Source organism: Artemia sp. Qi Xiang Cuo, chromosome 4, assembly GCF_049724085.1.
Source record: "Artemia sp. Qi Xiang Cuo chromosome 4, ASM4972408v1, whole genome shotgun sequence".
NCBI classification, from domain to species: domain Eukaryota; kingdom Metazoa; phylum Arthropoda; class Branchiopoda; order Anostraca; family Artemiidae; genus Artemia; species Artemia sp. Qi Xiang Cuo.
The window spans coordinates 7,600,223-7,620,398 of record NC_142797.1 but is presented as its reverse complement, the minus strand read 5'-3'; the positions used below and the strand labels follow the sequence as shown (position 1 = coordinate 7,620,398).

Here is a 20,176-nt window from a genome sequence, read left to right as displayed (position 1 = left end):
AGTTTCTACGACAAAACCTTCTATAAAAACCTTATATGCCCCCAGGGCATAACTTACAACCCTTGCCCTGAAGGCTGCGGGGTAGTGGCCTCAAAAACATAATCTCTATCTGGAAATCAACTACGCTGAACAAAATGGCTATCTCAAAGTATTGATTGGATGTGTTTCGGGAAATGGTGGGCGTAGAAGGGGTGTTAGTTGCCTTCCAATCACTTTCGACTATGAAAACGGGTACAAGCCACTCCAATTTCCAATTGAATGAGCCTTATTCGAAGTTTCTACGACAACTTTTTCGATACGAAGTGCCCTGCTCTAAAGGAAAAAAATAATAAATAATACATTGTGCCAACATCGTTCTTATATACCCTCAGAGCATAACTTAAAACCCTTGCCCCGCGGGTCGGGGGGGGGGGGAGTGTTCTCCTCAAAAACATATTTTCTATCTGGAAATCAACTAGGCTGAACAAAATGGCTATGTCAAAATTTTTGATTGGATGTGTTTGGGGGAATGATGGGCGTGGGGGGGGGATAGTTGCCCTCCAAACACTTTCGGTTATTAAAAAGGGCACTGGCCCTTTGAATTTCCAATCGAATGAGCCTTTTTTGAAGTTTCTACGACAACGCCTTCTATAAAAACCTTATATGCCCCAGGGCACAAGTTAAAACCCTTGCCCTAAGGGTTGTGGGGGAGTGTCCTCCTCAAAAATATATTTTCTATTGTAGATCAACTACGCTGAACAAAATGGTTAACTCAAAATTTTGATTGGAGGTGTTTGGGGAATAATGGGCATGGGGGGGCTAGTTGCCCTCCAATCACTTTCGACTATTAAAAAGGGCACAAGCCACTCCAATTTCCAATTCAATAAGCCCTTTTCGAAGTTTTCACGACAACTTCTTTGATACCAAGAGCCCTGCTCTAAAGGAAAAAAATAATAAATGATACATTGTGCCAACATCGTTCTTATATACCCACAGGGCATAAATTATAATCCTTGCCCTGAGGGTTGTGAGGGAGTGCCCTCCTCAAAAATATGTTTTCTATCTGGAAATAAACTACGCTGAACAAAATGGCTATCTCAAAATTTTTATTGGATGTGTTTGAGGGAATGATGGGTGATGGGGGCCTAGTTGCCCTCCAATCACTTTCGACTATTAAAAAGGGCACTAACCCTTTGAATTTCCAATCGAATGAGCTTTTTTTGAAGTTTCTACGACAACGCCTTCTTTAAAAACCTTGTATGCCCCCAGGGCATGACTTAAAACCCTTACCCTGAGGGCTCTGGGCGAGTGACCTCCTCAAAAACATATTTTCTATCTGGAAATCAACTACGCTGAACAAAATGACTATCTAAAAATTTTGATTGGATGTCCTTTGGGAAATGATGGGCGCGGGGGGGGCTAGTTGTCCTCCAATTACTTTCGACTATTAAAAAAGGCACTAGCCCTTTGAATTTCCAATCGAATGAGCGTTTTTTGAAGTTTCTACGACAATGCCTTCTATAAAAATCTTATATGCCCCCAGGGCCCAACTTAAAACCCTTGTCCTGAGGGTTGCGGGAGAGTATCCTCCTCAAAATTATATTTTCTATCTGGAAATAATCTACGCTGAACAAAATCTCAAAATTTTGATTGGATGTGTTTGGGGGAATGATGGGCGTGGGGGAGCTAGTTGCCCTGCAATAACTTTCGACTATTGAAAAGGGTACTAGCCCTTCGAATTTCCAATCGAATGAGCCTGTTTTAAAGTTTCTACGACAACACCCTCTATAAAAACCTTATATGCCCCCAGGGCATAACTTAAAACCCTTGCCCAGAGGCTTATGGGGGATTGTCCTCCTCAAAAAGATATTTTCTATCTGTACATCAACTACGCTGAACAAAATTGCTATCTCAAAATATTGATTGGATGTGTTTGGGGAAATGATGAGCGTGAGTGGGGGGGGGGGCTAGTTGCCCTCAAATCACTTTTGACTAGTAAAAAGGACACTAGAACTCTCAATTTCCAATTGAATGAGCCCCTTTTGAAGCTTTTACGACGACCCCTTCCATATGAAGTGCCCTGCTCTAAAGGAAAAAATAATAAATAGTATATTGTGCCAACATCGTTCTTATATGACCTCAGGGCATAACTTAAAACCCTTGCCCCGAGGGTTGAGGGGGAGTGTCCTCCTCAAAAATATATTTTCTATCTGGAAATCAACTACGCTGAACAAAATGGCTATCTCAAAATTTGATTGGATGTGTTTGGGGGAATGATGGGATTGGGGGGGCTAGTTGCCCTCCAATCACTTTCGACTACTAGAAAGGGCACTAGCCACTCCAATTTCCAATCGAATGAGCCCTTTTCGAAGTTTCTACGACAACTCCCTCGATACGAAGTGCCCGGGTACGGAGGAAAAAAAAAACATCGTTCTTTACTTAGGCAGCGCTAGTGCGTTGCCTATGATCACTTGCTTTTTTGGCTGTTTTTAACCCTTTTTTCGAAAGTCAGGCAAATTTTCTCAGGCCCGTATCTTTTGATGGATAACGTCAAACTTAATGAACTACATATATTTGTAATCAATATGAATACCCCATTGTTTGATGAATCTGTGGTTATCAAATTCAGCTTTTTATAGTTTTGGTTACTATAGGGCTCCGTCGCTCTATAAAATTCGTTATAACCAACTGTTTATTTACTCTTTATTTTCAGGTTATACAACATTATGGCTATGAGCTTTAATTTTTTATAAAGCTGTATGATGACGAAAGTGTTTTCGACATATTCTTTTTTTCTATTCTTGATCATCGGTGTAATGATCCAAGAATCAAGGTATTGGAATACCAAGCACTCTTCTGGCAAGGTCAAGAACTCCGTGAGCTTACGCACTGTGCTATATTTTTACTTTTTGGCATAGTAAGCTAGTGGGTTAGGTGGGATGTGTTGAAGAAGTCGCAACAAGATGATCTATAAGGTAAGGTTTACATCTCTTATGGAAAAGAATGTTAGAATCGGAAACGGTACTCAAATATAGTCATAATTTGTAGCAAATATTTATTATCAAAGGGTAAATTTGAACTTTTTCTTTTCTGTTTGACGAGATAGTAAAACATGATTGTGTTTTGTTTGTCCGATACAATTCTTCATATAATTTTTGTGTTTTATCCGATGTAAGAGGGAATATGTTATCCAGAGTTTTTTTGGTACTAGTGCATTATGTGGACACTGCTATATATTGTACGAGAGACGAAACTCGCCAAACGGGTTATTTGCAAGAGACCGCTATAGAGAAAGGGAATACAAAGCGTGGTTTTCATTGCGTTTACGATATTTAAACTGTTGTTTTTTGGGGGTTTAGGGGTGGGGAGGGTACCTAGGTTAAGTTAGGTTACGTATTTAATATATAGTATTTAATATATGCTATACTTAACCCCCCACCCTCCCTAATGTGCAAATATATAGTCCAAATTTGTTTATAAATTATTATATATTCATTCTATTTCATTTTATTTCGTTGGCATTAACCAAACTTGACTTCTTTAGCAGTATCCGCCTAATGCACCAGTACCGTTTTTTTTATTCAATTTTTTCATTTGACATTTTGCATTTCTGTCAAAACTTAGCAGATATTGAAAGATGCAGACGCCTTCCAGTGGTGGCGATTCATGGCCCAGGTAGGGAAGCAGCTGCCCCCCTAGTTTTATGACATATGACATTGATTTCTTTTATGTCATTTTGTCAATGGACAATTTTCTGTTTGACGAGTTAGCCAAATATGGTATGTCCGATGCAATTTTACATAGAATTTTGATTTATTATCCGATATGAGAGAGGAAATTATATTCAGAATTTCTTATTGATTTATTTTAACGTTTGGTCAAGGTGTCAAATCTTTTCCGATGTAGTAGCTACGGTCGAGAGAAAATTTTGCTATTTAGTTCGACGAGTCAACTGACGTGACGAACGTGGCAAATCTTTTTGCTTTGTGCAATACGAATGGGATTATGCCATGATATGTTTCTATAGATTTTCTACATTTGGCCAATGCAGAAAAATCACTACTAAGGTAGTAAATTGTTTTCGGTTTCTCATTTACTAATCTAGTATAAATTTTCATTTTTAAATTTAGAGTCAACAGGCATGAAAACCTGTCCATGTTTGGACAGGTTTATTAATGAGCACGTGGCATGTGTGGTAACAAACGATAGTTACAGGGAATTTATCAAAGAACGTAATTAAACCGGGAATTAATTATGGAATACAATCTGGTTAAACCTCCGTATATTACAAAAAGAGCGTAATATTTGGCCAATCAGAAAGACGAGTTGACTGACATAGTGTTTATCATATTCAAGCGGGATAGCTTAATGAATGAACTCATCTTATTTTTAAAACGTACTAATAATGTGTGTAATACACAGTGACGGATCCAGGGGGCAAGCAGGCGCCCCCCTAACGTAGTATAAAGCAGTGCAATTTACTCAATTAATGCAAGTTTGCGATAATTAAACTTGCTCCTAACGCAAGTTTATAGGATCAACCTATTTTTGCCCCCCCCGCCCTAAAATATCCAGGATCCGCCCTTGGTAATACATGCCAAGCTATAGGTTTACAGCTAAAAAAAAAAATTTTTGCGACATAAAGCGTAAAATTGGATTGAAATAAAATCTTTTTAATTGAGAAATGAAAAAATCAATTCCTTTTCAAATTCTAAAGAGGAATTTTAATTAATGGAGGATTATTAATGTCAATTAATATAAAATTGACAAGAAAAGTGCATACATAAACTTATATTTTTTTATTGCTTACAAGTTATTATATAGTCTATTTAATTAAAATTTAGTGTAGTTACTTAATTTAAAATAAGGTGTCCTTAAGGGGAGCTCCGGAAAGAGTGCAGATTAATGGCCTAAAAAAGTTTTTTTTTCGTATTTCATACGAAATTTACGTATTTCGTTGTTATTGTATCGTAATGTTTCGTTTTATGACTAACACCCCAAGGAGATGAATATTAAAAATTTAATTTTTTAACCTGCAGCTTATTTAGAACATTCCAAAAAAATTACATGGTTTAAATTTTAAATTTCGAAAACCCTTAAATAATTGCTGTTTTATGGTGACAGTAAAAAAAAAAAAAACTCTTAGGAAAAGAAACAGACAGAAGTCTTAGGGGAACAGGAACATCAGAACTGGGAATTGACCGAAAAGTAATCGAAATATTTAACTGATATAGTTAAATATTAGTTTTCGTTTATGATAATTAAATGAAAAACGTTTGAAAATATAGATTATGAAGCAAATCTCAACCCGTAGTTAATTTTAAATTTTATCCAATAGGACATTTTTAAAAACGTTTACCTCCTTTCTTTGGCTCTATGAAGACGCTACGGTGAATCAATGCTAAAAGGGGTTTCATATAGCCACAGTAACTAATATTGGGGGCTTGCGTATTCCCCTCGGTAACTTCCACTTGCAGAATTTTCCTCCAAACAGAAAATTCACAACGCAAAAAATTTCCTCGGGGAAATCTCTACCTTGGGTATTCCCTCGCGGAATACTCCCACTGGAAAACTACCCCTCCCCCTAGCGTGGAAAATTACACCTGCATGTAAAATTGAGGAGACACTGAGAAAGTATTACCACATGAAAATCAAGAGTAACACTAAACCCTAAAACAAGCAGTATTTATTCCGTATTTTCGGAATATATATGGAATAAATTCTACCCGTTTTAGGGTTTAATGTTGCTACTTACTTTCATATGATAATACTTGTTACTCTTTCTTTAATAGCAGATAAGGCGGCCCAGTTTAGTCTAGGTTGTCTTACAAGCTAAGCGATCGTTCGTCAGGCGATTATAACAAAATTATACTAACGGTATTCTCAGGAAACGATACGCGTAGGTGAGTAATGGTTCGTTTACACATTGCGGAAATTCATGCGGATTTAGCAATCTGTGCGGAAATTCCGTCCGTTTTTGTGCTAGAAAAAATCTCTAGCTTTCCGCAACGTTTTGGTCAAATCAGGACGGAAAATTGGCATTTTTAAATGAATAAAATCATGAGTATGGATTATCAAAAACAACACGATCTTGTAACTTTGGTTCAAGGCTACACCCGGCTTCTATGATCCTGCGCACCCAGGCTATAAGAAAACTAAGAAAAACGGTGTCATTTGGCTCTCTATGGTTCAACAGCTTTCAGAAGAGGGTAAGAACAAAGGTCATGCTGTTGCAATAATTTGAAAAATTTGCCTTAAAACGCAGTGTTATTTTAGCCATGGTTCGAACAGAAGCGGACGGATTTCCGCATAGATTTCCGCAATGTGTAAACGAACCATAAATCAACAGTTGCTATGAATGTCCGCATTTTCTCACGAACCGCTTGAGATATCATCAAAATAATGACAGAACTACTCTTAATTGTAGAGCTTGACCAGCCTTGGGATATATTATATTTCAATTTAATTCATATAACTTGGAATTAAATTCTATTTAAACAATAGACAAATTACATAACTTTCAGCCCTTTCCTTGGGGGCTGTGAAGGGTCAAGTTATATCCAGAGGCATATTTATTGGACCTTTCAATTATGTTGAGCCAAAAGGCTATCTCGAAATTTTTATCAGATATCTTTGGGGAAGAGGAAGCGTGGGAAGGGGGTTAGCAGCATTCTAATCGGTTTTGCCAATTAAAAAGGGCACTAGAACTTTTTTTTTTAATTAACCCTCTTCCGATATTCTAGTACTCTAGGTTTGATACTATCATCCCCGCGGGAAAACCCCGCAAAAAAATAAATAAGCACGCATCTGTGATTTTGACTCGTTGAGCAACTCGTCACTCGTTGAGCAACGTAGTCGTGGGGGTGCTACCATTTCGACTAACCGTAACAAGCACTAAACGTCATAACATTTAAAAAGAAAATCCGTCAGCACCCCTAACTGTCATAACATCTAAAAAAAATTATAAGTTTATATAATAAACTTATAAATAATAAGTATATATTATAGTAATATATACTTAATATACACCTATATAATAAGTATATATTTAACAAGTATATATTAATTTAAAGAAAATTATAACTATTTATTTGTACGTCAAAGGGGTGGGGGTACGGCATGGCATATATTCAGAATGTAACCTCACTTAGGTACCTTTTCTCCCTTAACCACGAAAAACTAAAGTTTTTAAATGTTCGATGTTATGACGGTTAGTGGTTCTGACGAATTTTTTCGTCGATGTTATGACGGATTTTGTAGACGAAATGACGTTAGCACTCCTGGCGGCTAGTTGTTATGACGCCTTCCCGTGGTCGTGCCTGGAAAGTACATGATTTAGTTGTGCGACATTAATTAAATATTGTGCCTGGAAAGTGCGACACCAGTTATTAACTTACCACACTTATTTCACAAAATGGGAGGCCAATTCGACAAGATCACAGTCTTTATTTGGAGTCATCCACATTAAAGAAAAAAAAGTAATAATAACTTTACATAAAGAAAAAGGAAGTATTGATAACTTCCCTTTTAACCAAGGAAATACCAAAAATAGTCCAAAAATAACCAAAAATAGTCTCTTATTTTCTGTCATGGTTTGGTCTTTTACTGATTTCCAAACCCTCTCAACTCTTTTTCTTTAATGTGAATGACTCCATATAAAGACGCTGATCTTGTTGAATTCTTTCTTATGGTGGTCCAACTACAAGAAGTGAACTTGGAAATTATTCTTGGTGAAATAGTGAAAAAAAATAATCCACCAAAATATTTTGGGCAATACAGCTCATTAATTTAAAAATGTACATGTAAAGTAAAAAAGTGCCCAATCGATCGGTTGTCTAATCTTTATTAACCTACTTCACATCGTCGGGTACCCCTTGATCTAATATAGTCTAGTATTGCTCTACTCCTCTTCGTTACGATGTCGTTGTACGTTACCTAGGCATCCGTTATTCTGTTGGTCTGGTGTACCGCAAGGGTTTTACGTAGATAGTTATTTTTGAAGCTGAGTAATCGTTTCTCTGCTATCTTCAATAGGCTCCATGACTTGTATCCGTACATACGTGCAAAGATTATCTTGCTTCTAAGTAGTGTGTTTCAGCTCCCGGAAGCTGCTTTTGGATTTCTAAACGCTACTCAGCTGAGAAAATGCTGCTCCTGCATACGCTACACGACGAATGACTTCTCTGTCACAGTTCTCATCTTGGGTCACAGTATTAACAAGAAGTTTGAATTTTTTTAACTCTTCGATATCAGTGCCCTTGTATTAAGTGTCTTCGCAAACTGGTTTGTTCTCGAGTTTTACGCTCCTTACTTTCAGTTGAAAAAACTTGTTTTTTTTAGTTTAGTTTCTGATCGTTTTTAAATAATACCGGGAAATCCGGCGCTCTCCATGAAAATTCCGGTACTTGTGTATTATTTGCCACTCACTCAAGTTTACCATGTGTAAAACTCGAGGACAAACCGGTTTCTTTGTTAGTTTCGTTACTTAAGAAACAAATTTGGGCTATATATTTGCACGTTAGGGAGGGGGAGGGTAAAGTATATCAGGTCTGCATGCAAAATTTGTTAGATATAAATATTCTGCATATTATGAAGTAAGAATTGTTTTGTGACTTCAAACTGTCAAAATACTTAACCCCCTCCCCCATCATGTGCAAATATATAGCCCGAATTATATATTTCTTATCTATTCTGTCACTTCTCTTTAGTTTACAATTTCGATACATTGCTTCTCCTTTTCGAATTTTATTGGTCAGTTATGGATGACCAATAATTGGGAATTGGGAGAATTGGGATATGCAAATTCTCAATTCTTCCCTCTTGCATCAAAAAAAAAAAAAAAAAAAAAAAAAAAAAAAAAAAAAAACTACAGCCAAGTGTAAAAAGAGCAATTGGCACACGCAGTTTCTTTACGCTACCATGACTGCTGGAAATATTCCAGAAAAATTTGGTCAGCTCAAGATTATATGAGAAGAAATGCAGCGTTTAATTTGTTTAGATTTTTCGGCATCACCATACTGACTTGAACACCTTAATTTTCTGATATTCTTTATTTCATATTTCTGTAGCACACATTTTTGCTTTCCTTGCAACATGCAATCATAGTAACAAGATATTTTAAGACTACATAATAATATTTTTTTTTCTAGGTATGTCTATTTGTTTGTTTCATTTGTCTAAACTCAGCTATGGCAAGCCCATTACCAGCAGAAGCTGTGGTGAATCCTACAACAGAATCAAATCAGTTGGTCAGACAAGCGAATACCCCTCGACCTCGATTCATTAATATGGGAAATATTTTTGCCCCCCTAAGACCTTCAGTTGAACAATTTGCGTTAACAACAAGGCAATTTGAGTGTGGCCTTATGACCTTTTTTGGTGTTGGTGATATGTGTCCTGTTTTCCTTGGGAAAGATACAGCCCCTCCTGAGGGAGTCACTCCTTTTGGGGGTATGTTTCAGCCTTTCCAGCAAATGTTCCAAGGAGTAGCTCCTGCGGCCCAGGGCCCCTATGCAAGTAACTCAGCTGCCGCTGCATCTCCTGCATCTTCTGGGGGGTTTGGTCCCTTCGGAAGTATTTTTCAGCCTTTCCAGCAAATGTTGCAAGGAATAGCTCCAGCTGCACAGGCTCCCTATGCAGGCAATACAATAGCTGCTAGACCGCCTGCACAACAAAATGATGCAGTAACGGTCAATAACCCAGCCCTAAGTAGCACAAACAATCTTCCTTCTGTTCCAAGCCCAAACCAAACACCAAGTGTACAAGGCATTTTTCCAGGATATTATCCCAACTATTATATGTATGGCTATCCTTGGGGATATTACGGCTACCCTGCTTATCCTACCAACTATTATCCACAGCTCTCTAATAGCTTACAAACTCATAGAAGACGTATCTAATGAGGAGACTGGATTAAAACTCTGAATATTAACTCTTTTACAATTGTAAGCGGCTTGGAACAGCTTAGTTTCTGTCAAAAGATTTTTTTATGTTTGTTTTGTATCAAAATAAAATATATTTTTATACTGGAATTTTAGCCATTTAAAAAAAGAAACATAGATATGAATTCTATTTAATAAGCGTTAATTGATAAAATTGGCACAGGCAAAATATGGGGGACACTTTTACATTGCCGATGAAAGTAAATGGCGAAAAATATTTATATGAAAAAAGATTATAATTAATGGGTCAAAAGTATTGGAATGTTTTGTATACCGCAGTAGCATGGCCCAAAACGATTGTCTTATGTGCGATGAACTTTGGTCTAAACTCAGTTTTTAGTTGTCTCAAAAGCTGTCAAAGCGGTCAAAAAAAGCTGTCAAAATGTATGTTATCTTCAAATAAACAATCCATTTGTTTTGAAGGGATCGCGTTGAAAGTCCAAAAATGTGTTTTTAGTAATTTATTTCTGTGAGGATTGGTCGTTCGAAGGGAATCTCCCAAATGCCACCCAGAAAGTTGTAGAAAATTTGATTGGCAAATCAAGCGTTTAACTTTGAGAACGAAGAAACGTTGGATAAATTTGACAATTAGAGGTGGATCGAAACTTAGCAGCTGTTTAGACTACTTTCATCTATTTCAAAAGTGGTCAATTAGCCAATAGCTTTCTTTAATGCTTTGTAGGTGAATTTAACGAATAGGGAGAGCCATGAATGTTTTCCTACTAAATTTATGATGCTGCTGGATATGGATTTGACTTAGTAAGGGTGTTGTATTCTTTTTAACATATTTTGTTTTACTTCATTAGCATCAACCAAAGTTCATTTTTCGCGTGTGTTCTAGATAGTATATAAGTACCCATACTTAAGCCTGTAGACCCATCCCTGAAAGTTTCATTTTTCTAACCTAACCCCTTTCCAAGATAGCCAAAAGTAGCTAAAGTAGAATTGGTACTGTTCTATTAGCTGTAAGCCACCAAATATAGATGATAAAAGAAACTAGTCAAACAGGTTCTTTCAACGGAGAATCGGATTGCAAACAGTCTACAATATTTAAGCTTTAGTTTTTTTAGGTTTAGGGGGGGGGGAAAGGTACCTAGGTTAGGTTACATATTTAATATATGCTATGCTTTACCCTTCACTCCCCTAATGTGCAAATATATAACCGAATTTTGCTGCTGAACTATTATATTTTTATTCTATTTTGTTTTATTTCATTGGCATTAACCAAACTTCACTTCTTGCATGGTTTACAGATAATAGCACAGTAACGTAGAAGTTTACCAAACTTTGTTTTATTTATAAAAATTACTTTAAAAAACTTTTCCACAAAATAAGTTTTCAAAGAAAAATAAAGAACTCTATTAAACAAGAAATGAGCGAAAATCCCCTATCCCTATATCCCTATTTCCCTATATCCCTATTTTGTTTAATAGGCTAATCCCCTATCCCTCTAAAAATTTTAGATGATTTTCGAAACGACAACGAAAAGCCTCGGACCTAATTTGATTTCTCTGGAAACGACTACTGACCGTCCACGGACACGATTTTTGACAGCAAATGAACCTTTTTGTGTTGCTTTTTGGAATGTCAGGACTCTTAATCCTGACACAAAACCGGGCCGTCTAGAGGGCATGATTAGAATTCTCCAACCATATAAGATTGAAATAGCAGCTATTTCTGAAGCCAGGCTGACTGGCGCTGGTTCAATATATGTTGACAACTATGAAGTATTCTTCTCAGGTAAAGAGAAGAGATGCGAAGCCGGATTTGCCCTAGTTGTCAGTAAACAAGCAAAGAGGTCGATGTTAGAGTCTGTACCTATGGATGAAAGAATTATTAGGGCCCGTTTTGCAAGCTCCCAGTCTAAAGTTGCCTTCGTTGCAGCCTATGCCCCCAAAAACGATGTTAGTAGGGACCCCAATGACAGTTTTTATGAGAGTTTGAACGACATGCTCAATACAGTAGCTGAGCACAATGTATTAGTTGTGTGTAATGATTTTAGTGCCAAAGTTGGTAGTGATAACAATTTTGCGCCTGATGTGCTAGGCCGCCATGGCCTGGGTGTTATCAATGATAATGGAGTGCGTTTGGTGGATATGTGTGCCAGCCCAAGCCTGATAGTAGGTGGATCATGGTTCCCCCACCGTGAAGTACACAAATATACTTGGACTTCTCCTGACGGTGTTACAAGAAGCCAGATTGACCACATATTGGTGAAAAAGTGCCATAGACGATCGCTCGACAATGTGCGAACTTACCGTGGCGCAGATACATACTCTGACCACTAACTGGTGATTGCCAGTTTCAAACTCAAGCTGAAGACAGTGAAGAAATGTAAAAACCCTATCAAGTCCTTTGACGTCCGGAAGCTCAAGGACAAGAATCTTCAACAAGCGTACTGTGTGAATCTTGCTAATAGGTTTGCAAGTTTTTCAACTGAAGACACAACTGCAACAGTAGACAAGAGACGGGAGTCTCTAAGAATGGCAAAGCTGCAGGAGTTGTTGGCTTACAGCCTGAACTCTTAAAGTATAGAGCTGAAGTCATTGCCGACCCTCGTGAAGGGTCACGATGTTATTTCTCAGATATGGGAAAGTGAAAATATTCCCATCGATTGGAAGAAAGGGGTTATCGTCAAGCTCTTTAAAAAAGCCAGAACAACCGACTGTAATAAGTGGCGGGGTATCACTATGAAGTCTGTAGGGAGTAAGATTTTCTGCCAAGTACTACTGGACCGTATTCAGTCAAAAGTTGACGCAATATTAAGAGATGAGCAACATGGGTTTCGACCAGGGAGATCGTGCACTGATTTGATATTCAGTTTGGGGATACTGATAGAAGAAGCAAACAAATGGCAGACTGAGATTATTGTTGCCTTCATTGAATTTTTGAAAGCGTTTGGTTCGGTCCACAGAGACTTACTATGGAAAATACTACGATAATATGGATTTCCTAAAAAGATTGTGTTTATGATTGTCAGGCTCTATGAGGATTTGGTATATACTGTACGGGCCAGTGACCGAGAACTGACCAAATGGTTTAGAACGAAGTAAGATGTGTACGATGGATTTATCATTTATCTAGTGCTGTTTTCTATTCTCAACCACTACGTACTTCGAAAATGTAATTTTAGAGGTAGAATTCAGCTGAACCTAATCCACACATTCTATAACGGCGATTTTGCTGATGATATAACCCTCCTATCTCATGTAAGAGAGGAGCTACAGAATAATATAGCTGTACTCTCATGTATGGCCGGGCGAGTTGGTATGTCAATTAGTACACGGAAAACAAAAGTCATGCGAAACAGCGTCAATACCCTACCTGCCCCACTGCTAAAAATCGGATCTGATCTACTAGAGGAGGTTGAAGAGTTCAAGTACCTTGGTAGTATCATTAAATATGATGGTAGCCTTGAGTGGGAAATTACTGCACGGATTACATGCGCAGGAGGTGCCTTCAATAAACTAAGAAATGTGTGGAGGAATCCAGCATACTCCCTATAGCTCAAGCTTCAGCTTTTCAATAGTAAAGTCCTCTCCCTACTAATGTACGGCTGCGAATCTTGGGCGTTGACTAAGCAGCTGGAAAAGCGAATCCCGGGTTTTGAGAACATCTGTCTTCGGCGTATCCTTGGTGTCCAGTGGACTGATAAGCTCACCAACGCCTCTATATGTGAAAAGACAAAGCAGCCACTCGTGATCGATAGAATTGTGACTAACCGATGGCGATATTGGGGTCACATGGTGCGGATGGGTGAGGGCCACCTACTCCACGATGTGTGGTGTTGGGTTCCTTCTGGCATCAGAAGACACGGGCGATAGAACACAACACTGGGAAAATGCCCTGAGAAGGATGCTGCGCTTCTGAGATCATCGCTCGAAGAACTTTGGTCAAAAGCACAAGAGATATCGTCATGGAGAGGCACCGTTGTCGCCTTATGCGCCAGCCGGCGTGGGAAGACCTAAGCTAAGCTAACGCTAAGAGACCAAAAGACCGATGGTTGTCAGAGAAAACCTAGAACCTGATTGGTGAGCGTCATAACTTAAAGCTACAGCTCCTAAAAGGTTGTGAAAACAGTGACACCGTTCTGAAGAATCAAACGTACAAAGAAAAGTCAAAAGGTAACAAGTCAAAAGGAGCGCAAGGGGGGATAAACACAACCTTTTGGAAAAAAGCTGTGGTGACTCCGGAGCCGTATACAAGATTACCAATGAAATTGTGAAGAAATACAGAATCGTAAACGGACCAGTTAAAAATGCAAATGCCAAAATTGTCTCAGACCCAGCCGAAATACCCGTAGTGTGGGCTTTCCATTTCGAGAAGGTCCTTAACAGACCCCGCCCAATGGATCCACCAGTTATCCCTGCAACCCCCTTTTTGAACCTCCAAATGAACACAGAAGAACCTTGCGATGTAGAAGTTCGACAGGCAGCCCGCAAGCTTAAGAATGGCAGAGCAGCAGGAAGTCGAGATAATAAACGTATCACTTAATATTTGTATCGATGTGTGGCTTAAACTTTTTGCTAGTATCTGGAAGTCTTAAAAGGTACCCGATGATTGGACAAAAAGAACGCTCATCAAACTTTTCCAGAAAGGAGACGCCACAAATTGTGACAACTGGAGGGGCATCAGTCTCCTATCTATTCCGGGTAAACTCTTCTTACAAATTATTCTTCAGCGCATCCAGACAGTTCTTGATAACTACCTACAGGAAGAACAGCACGGCTTTCGGCCGTCCCGTTCTTGCACGGATCTTATCTATACACTACGGGTGATGATTGAGGAGTGCAAAAAAGGCGAGAAAAATGTACCTGATTTTCTTGGACTTCGAGAAAGCCTTCGACTCCATCGACCGAGACTAAAATGATTCTAAAATGATTCTGATGATTCTGATTCTGGAAAATCTTACGATACTACGGAATTACTGATAAAATAGCGGCCCTAATTGTTGCATTATACAAAAACAAAGAATGCTGCGTTCGGACCCAAGAAGGAAATACTAGATATCTCCGTATCATGTCCGGCGTAAAATAGTACTTTATTTTTTCTCCGTTCCTCTTTGTCCTCGTTGTCGACTACATATTCTTTGATTGTACAGGGTTCGGCATCCAAATTGGAGAAGGTAAGCAGCTAGCCGATCTGGATTTTGCTGACGATATTGCCTTGATAGAAAGCAACAAGACCAAACTCCAGGATCTCCTCGATACTATCCGTGAAAATGCAGGCCGACATGGCCTCAAGATCAACACAGAAAAGACAAAGATCATGGCAACAACTGATTCCTCCTGAAAATAAAGAGTGGATATTCAACTGTCGGTCTAGAGTTCAGGTACCTCGGCAACACGGTGGAAAATTCAGGGTCAAGCGAGCGGGAAGTGCAGTTGAGGATAGGGTAAGCCAATGGAGCTTTCAACCGACTAAAACCAGTATGGCGATCGAAAAAGTATTCTACGAAATTAAAAATGAGGCTATTTAATAGCAATATCCTTTCTCCCCTCCTATGCAGTAGTGAGTGAGTGCAGTGAGGGGGGTAGGTAGAGGGTTATATAAAAGTGGGTTAGAAATGGGGCCGCCACAATTAAGAAAAAATGTTATTATTTTAGCAGAGTGTAAATTATCATTGATTTGAATCGCCCATTAATTTAGATTTTCTCTTTCCCATCCTTTGGCTATGATGTGCTGGGAGGGGTCCGAAGCGGGGAGTCAACAACAAGGGAGACGGGCTCTTGCCTTCGAAAACAATTGCCTTCAGAGGATTCTGAATATCGACTGAAGAGATCATGTCACAAACCAGGAAGTCCGTTCTATCTCAGGCTAGCCCATAGCCACGGACATCATTCGGCAACGAAGGTGGCGATAACTAGGGCATGTGATCCGTATGAAGGACGATAGGATCCCAAGACAGATCTAGGAATAGCAACCTCAGGGAAACCACAGGAGAGGTCGACTAAAAAACACCTTGCGTTGCAGATATAGACGAGACCTGTCCAATGTTCACAACGACGATACAACCCCAATGGAAAGATGTTCTGGTGGTGGTGCATATTCGGGACGATTGGCGGCTCTTCTTGGATACCCTGGGTGCCTCTGGCGACACAGGAGGATCTAAAGTTTAAGGTATGGTAATTTTTGTCATCTAATGATCTATTTCGATAAACTGTTTATGATTTCTAATAAAATATTTAATATTGGCTCATGTTAAATAGTCCATTTCCTCACCGAAGACGGCAAAAACACAAAGCAAAAACGCAAAAACTAATTTTTTGCAAAAACCTTAACTCTCGCTATTCTCTAACCTTGAACTGAAAATTTAACTAACTTAAATTTAAAGATATATCTCTCAGTGATTTAGAAGTTAAAATAAAAGTTAGCAATTAAACAATATCTGTAATTCCAGACCCCCCCCCCCCATGTTAATTTGGTCTTTCATCAATTATTATTTCCGAAAAAAAAAAAAAAAAAAAAAACCACAAACAGTTGAGTAAGCAAAAATGGACAATCAAAACCCAAAAGACGTGCTATTTTCCTTTTATTTCCCGCAGGATGTACAAACATGTCTTGAGATGCGATGAGATGATGATGCGATGAGCACCAACTTCTAATATTTAACCGAGCAGCAGTACCAGTTGGCGAAACCATTGACACCCCTGATTTTGACTCCCTATGAAGTAGCACGAGCTCTTTCTGCGTTCGCACTGCCATTCTTTCCAGTCTTTTTTCTACCTACAATACAAACATAGCATACGTATAAATATATATATATATATATATATATATATATATATATATATATATATATATATATATATATATATATATATATATATATATATATATATATATATATATATATATATATATATATATATATATATATATATATATATATATATATATATATCAAGGAGGCACACTTGTGCCTCTATCAAGAGGCGACCCACCACAATGTTAAGCGATTTCCGCTTAACATTGCGTCCTATCGGTCGCAGAGAGACAGCGGTAATCGCATTTTGTAGCCCAAGCTCGAACTAAGAAACGTGCAAAATTTCAACCCCCTCTGACTTTATCTTCATGGGTAAAAGTGGGCCGGAAGTTTCAACCCTTCGACCACAGCCCCCCTTTAACGTTGTCCGATTGGGCTGAAATTTAGAGGTTAAGTTTTCCTAGAGCCCGGGAGCTTATCCTCAAAATTTCAGCTCAATCCGATCACTCCTTCCCTGTTTTCCAAAAAACAAATAAAGCCACTTTAAGTTCTTTTTTTTTTCTTGTTAGCCACGCCTACAGGCCACAGTTGGCAACTGATCCGGATGAATGAGGACTCATTCGAAGCAGAATTCGACCTGTAAGGGCCTTTTGATATTTTCAGACCGAAAAAATTATCCCCCGAATTTACATTTACGAAAAACCTCGTTTTCATTGACGTCCTGGCTTTGACTCTCTTAGCTAAAAAAAGGGGGGTTGAATTAAATCTTTGAAAATAAATAGTACAAACGTTTATTGGTCATTTAATTGGGGCTTAGGTGCTGCCCATCCCATCTTTTTAAACAGAAATAATCACCTGATATAAATTTTTTTTTACTTTTTTTTCTCGTCCAAAATTGTAGTTACTGTATCTACTGTGAAGGGGACTATTCTGTCCCAGATTTTTGATGGATATTTGTTTTATCAAACTTTAGCATAAAACTCGAAGCATATGAGAGGGCTGGAACCCCCTCCTAAATAGAAGGGGGTTGCTCTCCTCAATAATCCTTTTCGTTTTAAGATTCGATGTTGCTCCCTACTTTTAGTTGAAAAAAAAACTCATTTTTAAATTTAATTCTAAATACAATAATGGTGAAAAATAATGGCTCTTTTTTGGCTTGTTTAATGATTTTGTATATATACTTTTACCATTTAACTGTAATATTTGTTGTCATATATTAAAGAAGAAATCCTAAAAAATAAAGAGAATTGCTAATTGTGGATGCACTGTAATCCATACACAGAAAATTTAGTCTTTCTATGTTTTTCTTTTTAATGTGCGACCCGCCTCATTTGCGAAGTAATTTCTGTTCGTTTTAAGATTTAATGTTGCTCCTTACTTTCAGTTAAAAAAACTTGTTTTTTAAAGATATAATTCTATATGCAATAATGGTTGAAAACCATTTGGTAATTTTGCAAAATGAACCATAACTGCAATATTTGTTGCTATACGTTACAAAATAATTATTATAAATTAAAGAGAATTACTACTTGGGATGCACTGTCATCCATATAAGAAAAACTTAGTCTTTCCGTGTTTTGGTTTCGTCTGAGCACTACGGTCTATGTCATCCACAAAGCAATTTCTAAAAAGGGAAGGGAAGGACCCAGGGACCTGGATTTCAAAAGGCCTATATGCAAGATGGACTGTTTTTTTATGGGCATAGACAGTTCTTGGGAGAAAGTTAATCAAAATAGTGAAATATGTTACCCTTCTTCTCCTTCTGCGAAGCAAAACAAGGGCAGTAGCAGCTGCAGTTGGAGATAGAATCATTCTAAGAAGAATCTAAAAATAACTTGTTTAGCTTAGACTTATTCCGCATGCGATTTTCCCACATTCAAAATGCGTTTTTCCGGAAAATATTTTGCGATTTTTCCGCAAAGAGAATGCGGATATCGCATTTCGTTTTTCCGCAATCCGCAGCATGTGGGAACGAAGGGTAAGTTATCTATAATCTTTGAAATGAACTTTAAAACATCCGCAAAGATGGCGTTTTCTGCACAATGACTAACATTTGAAATGAAGAAGCGCATTACTACCTTATGAGAATCTTGCTTCATAATCATCGCTTCACCAAGGAAATGTTTGATGGTCACCTCCTCCAGAACATCTGAACTTTTAGGATCAAGAAATCTAAAAAGAAAATTTCGTTTTTTGTACTGTTTCTCTTTACATTTACCAGTACTTGAGAACAAAAAAAAATTGTACATCCAAAATAAAGTCTAGCCACCTGAAGATTGTGTATGACCTACCTTATGTAAGAAAAACTAGACAACTGAACCAAATGATGTTTTAGCAATATTTCAAAAGTAGTTTTTTGCCGTGTGAAAAAAAAACTAAAGAAAATTCGTAGGGAAGGCAGGGACACGAGCAAGTGGGGGTCTACGTGTCCCCCCCCCCCCCAAAAAAAAAAATCTGAACTTTTATGAATTTATGGAAACTTCTTTTTCAAATGATATAGTTTGTTTTTACTATTGCCCTTTCCCCAAAAAACAGTATCTGTGTACGTACCTGTAATCAGGCCAGGGAGTATATTGCAGGATTAACAAATTATAGATAAAGGTATTTCCAGAAATAAGGTTGTATGTGTAAAATAATATTCTATATAGATAGGATGTTATTTTTAGAACAGAAAAGCTATAGCAGGGTGACGGAGGATATAGATGTACATTGATTCTACTATCTCACATGTCTGTCAATCTTGGTGGTTCTGGAGTTAAATGGCATAAAACACATTTAAGGGTAAATGTGATGACAAACATTAAAATTATAGTACAATTTTCAACTGATGAGCTTTCAGCAATTAACGTCATTATACATAAAATATTCAGTTTAATTTATTAGCTCTTTTTAAAGTTGTTAAAGACGAATATAGTTTCGCTACAGACAAGTGTTTGATACTGCCTCCTTTCTTAACTGCAAATAAAAACCAAAAGCCTACTGCGTCGTTGGCGCTTAACTGAAAACGGATTATATTACAAATATTTTCTTTTCCAGTTCTTACAGCATTGAAAATAAAAATACAATTACAGTGAAATAAATTCTTGAACTGATGGATCTTTCAACAATTAATATCATTATTCATCAAATATTCAATTTGAAGTTGTTTATACTTTCCAACACTGTTCAATACGCATAAGGTTTTCAGTAAAGCGCCAATGACGCAGTAGGTTTTAGACTTTTACAGTGAGAGAACGAGGTCATACCCAAACTCTTGTTTGTGGTGATTTTTGTTCGTTTCAAGCTTGATTTGCATATTCAATTTAAGTTTCACTCGTTTTAAGATTTATTTATTAATTTACATTAATATCTATTGTATGTTTGTTTGCATTGATTGTTTATTTAATTTCTGTTCGTTTTGGGTTTCATTTATTCTTTAATCGTAATTTCTGGTCGTTTTGAGTTTGAATTTTAAAAGGTATTTGTATCTGCTGAGCTTAAGTCTAAAATGACCTTTACTTTTATTTGAAAAAATTATTTTTCGGAAAGTTTTTTTAATTAATACCGTAAA

General features: G+C 37.6%; 2 protein-coding genes across 5 annotated transcripts in view; one reads left to right on the top strand and one right to left on the bottom strand.

Annotated features, from left to right (window-relative positions):
• Nucleotides 1-20,176, bottom strand: part of LOC148952736 (uncharacterized) — a 111,268-nt gene that overhangs the window by 57,391 nt on the left and 33,701 nt on the right. For all 3 annotated transcript variants that reach the window (XR_016141671.1, XR_016141672.1, XM_089088066.1), the window contains exon 2: nucleotides 18,705-18,798. Coding sequence is in view for 1 of the 3 variants with exons in the window: in XM_089088066.1 (XP_088944192.1) it covers nucleotides 18,705-18,798 (94 nt within the window). In the remaining 2 variants the exon portion in view is untranslated. The remainder of the gene's footprint in view (nucleotides 1-18,704; nucleotides 18,799-20,176) is intronic.
• LOC148952738 (uncharacterized) lies at nucleotides 2,816-10,004 on the top strand. 2 transcript variants are annotated; one of them, XM_089088065.1, is made up of 2 exons: nucleotides 2,816-2,954; nucleotides 9,129-10,004. In XM_089088065.1, the coding sequence occupies exons 1-2, from the start codon at nucleotides 2,943-2,945 to the stop codon at nucleotides 9,876-9,878; spliced, it is 762 nt and encodes a 253-aa protein (XP_088944191.1). In that variant the 5' UTR covers nucleotides 2,816-2,942; the 3' UTR covers nucleotides 9,879-10,004. The 2 variants fall into 2 exon arrangements, with proteins under 2 accessions (XP_088944191.1, XP_088944190.1); XM_089088064.1 differs by lacking the exon at nucleotides 2,816-2,954 and adding an exon at nucleotides 3,907-4,046.

Bases quoted from the DNA above. Each gene is read 5' to 3' on its own strand.
- LOC148952738 (XM_089088064.1), top strand. From the start codon at position 3,990: ATGATATGTTTCTATAGATTTTCTACATTTGGCCAATGCAGAAAAATC. The intron at 4,047-9,128 runs GTAGTAAATTGT...TTTTTTTTCTAG, and splicing joins GCAGAAAAATCACTACTAAG to GTATGTCTATTTGTTTGTTT.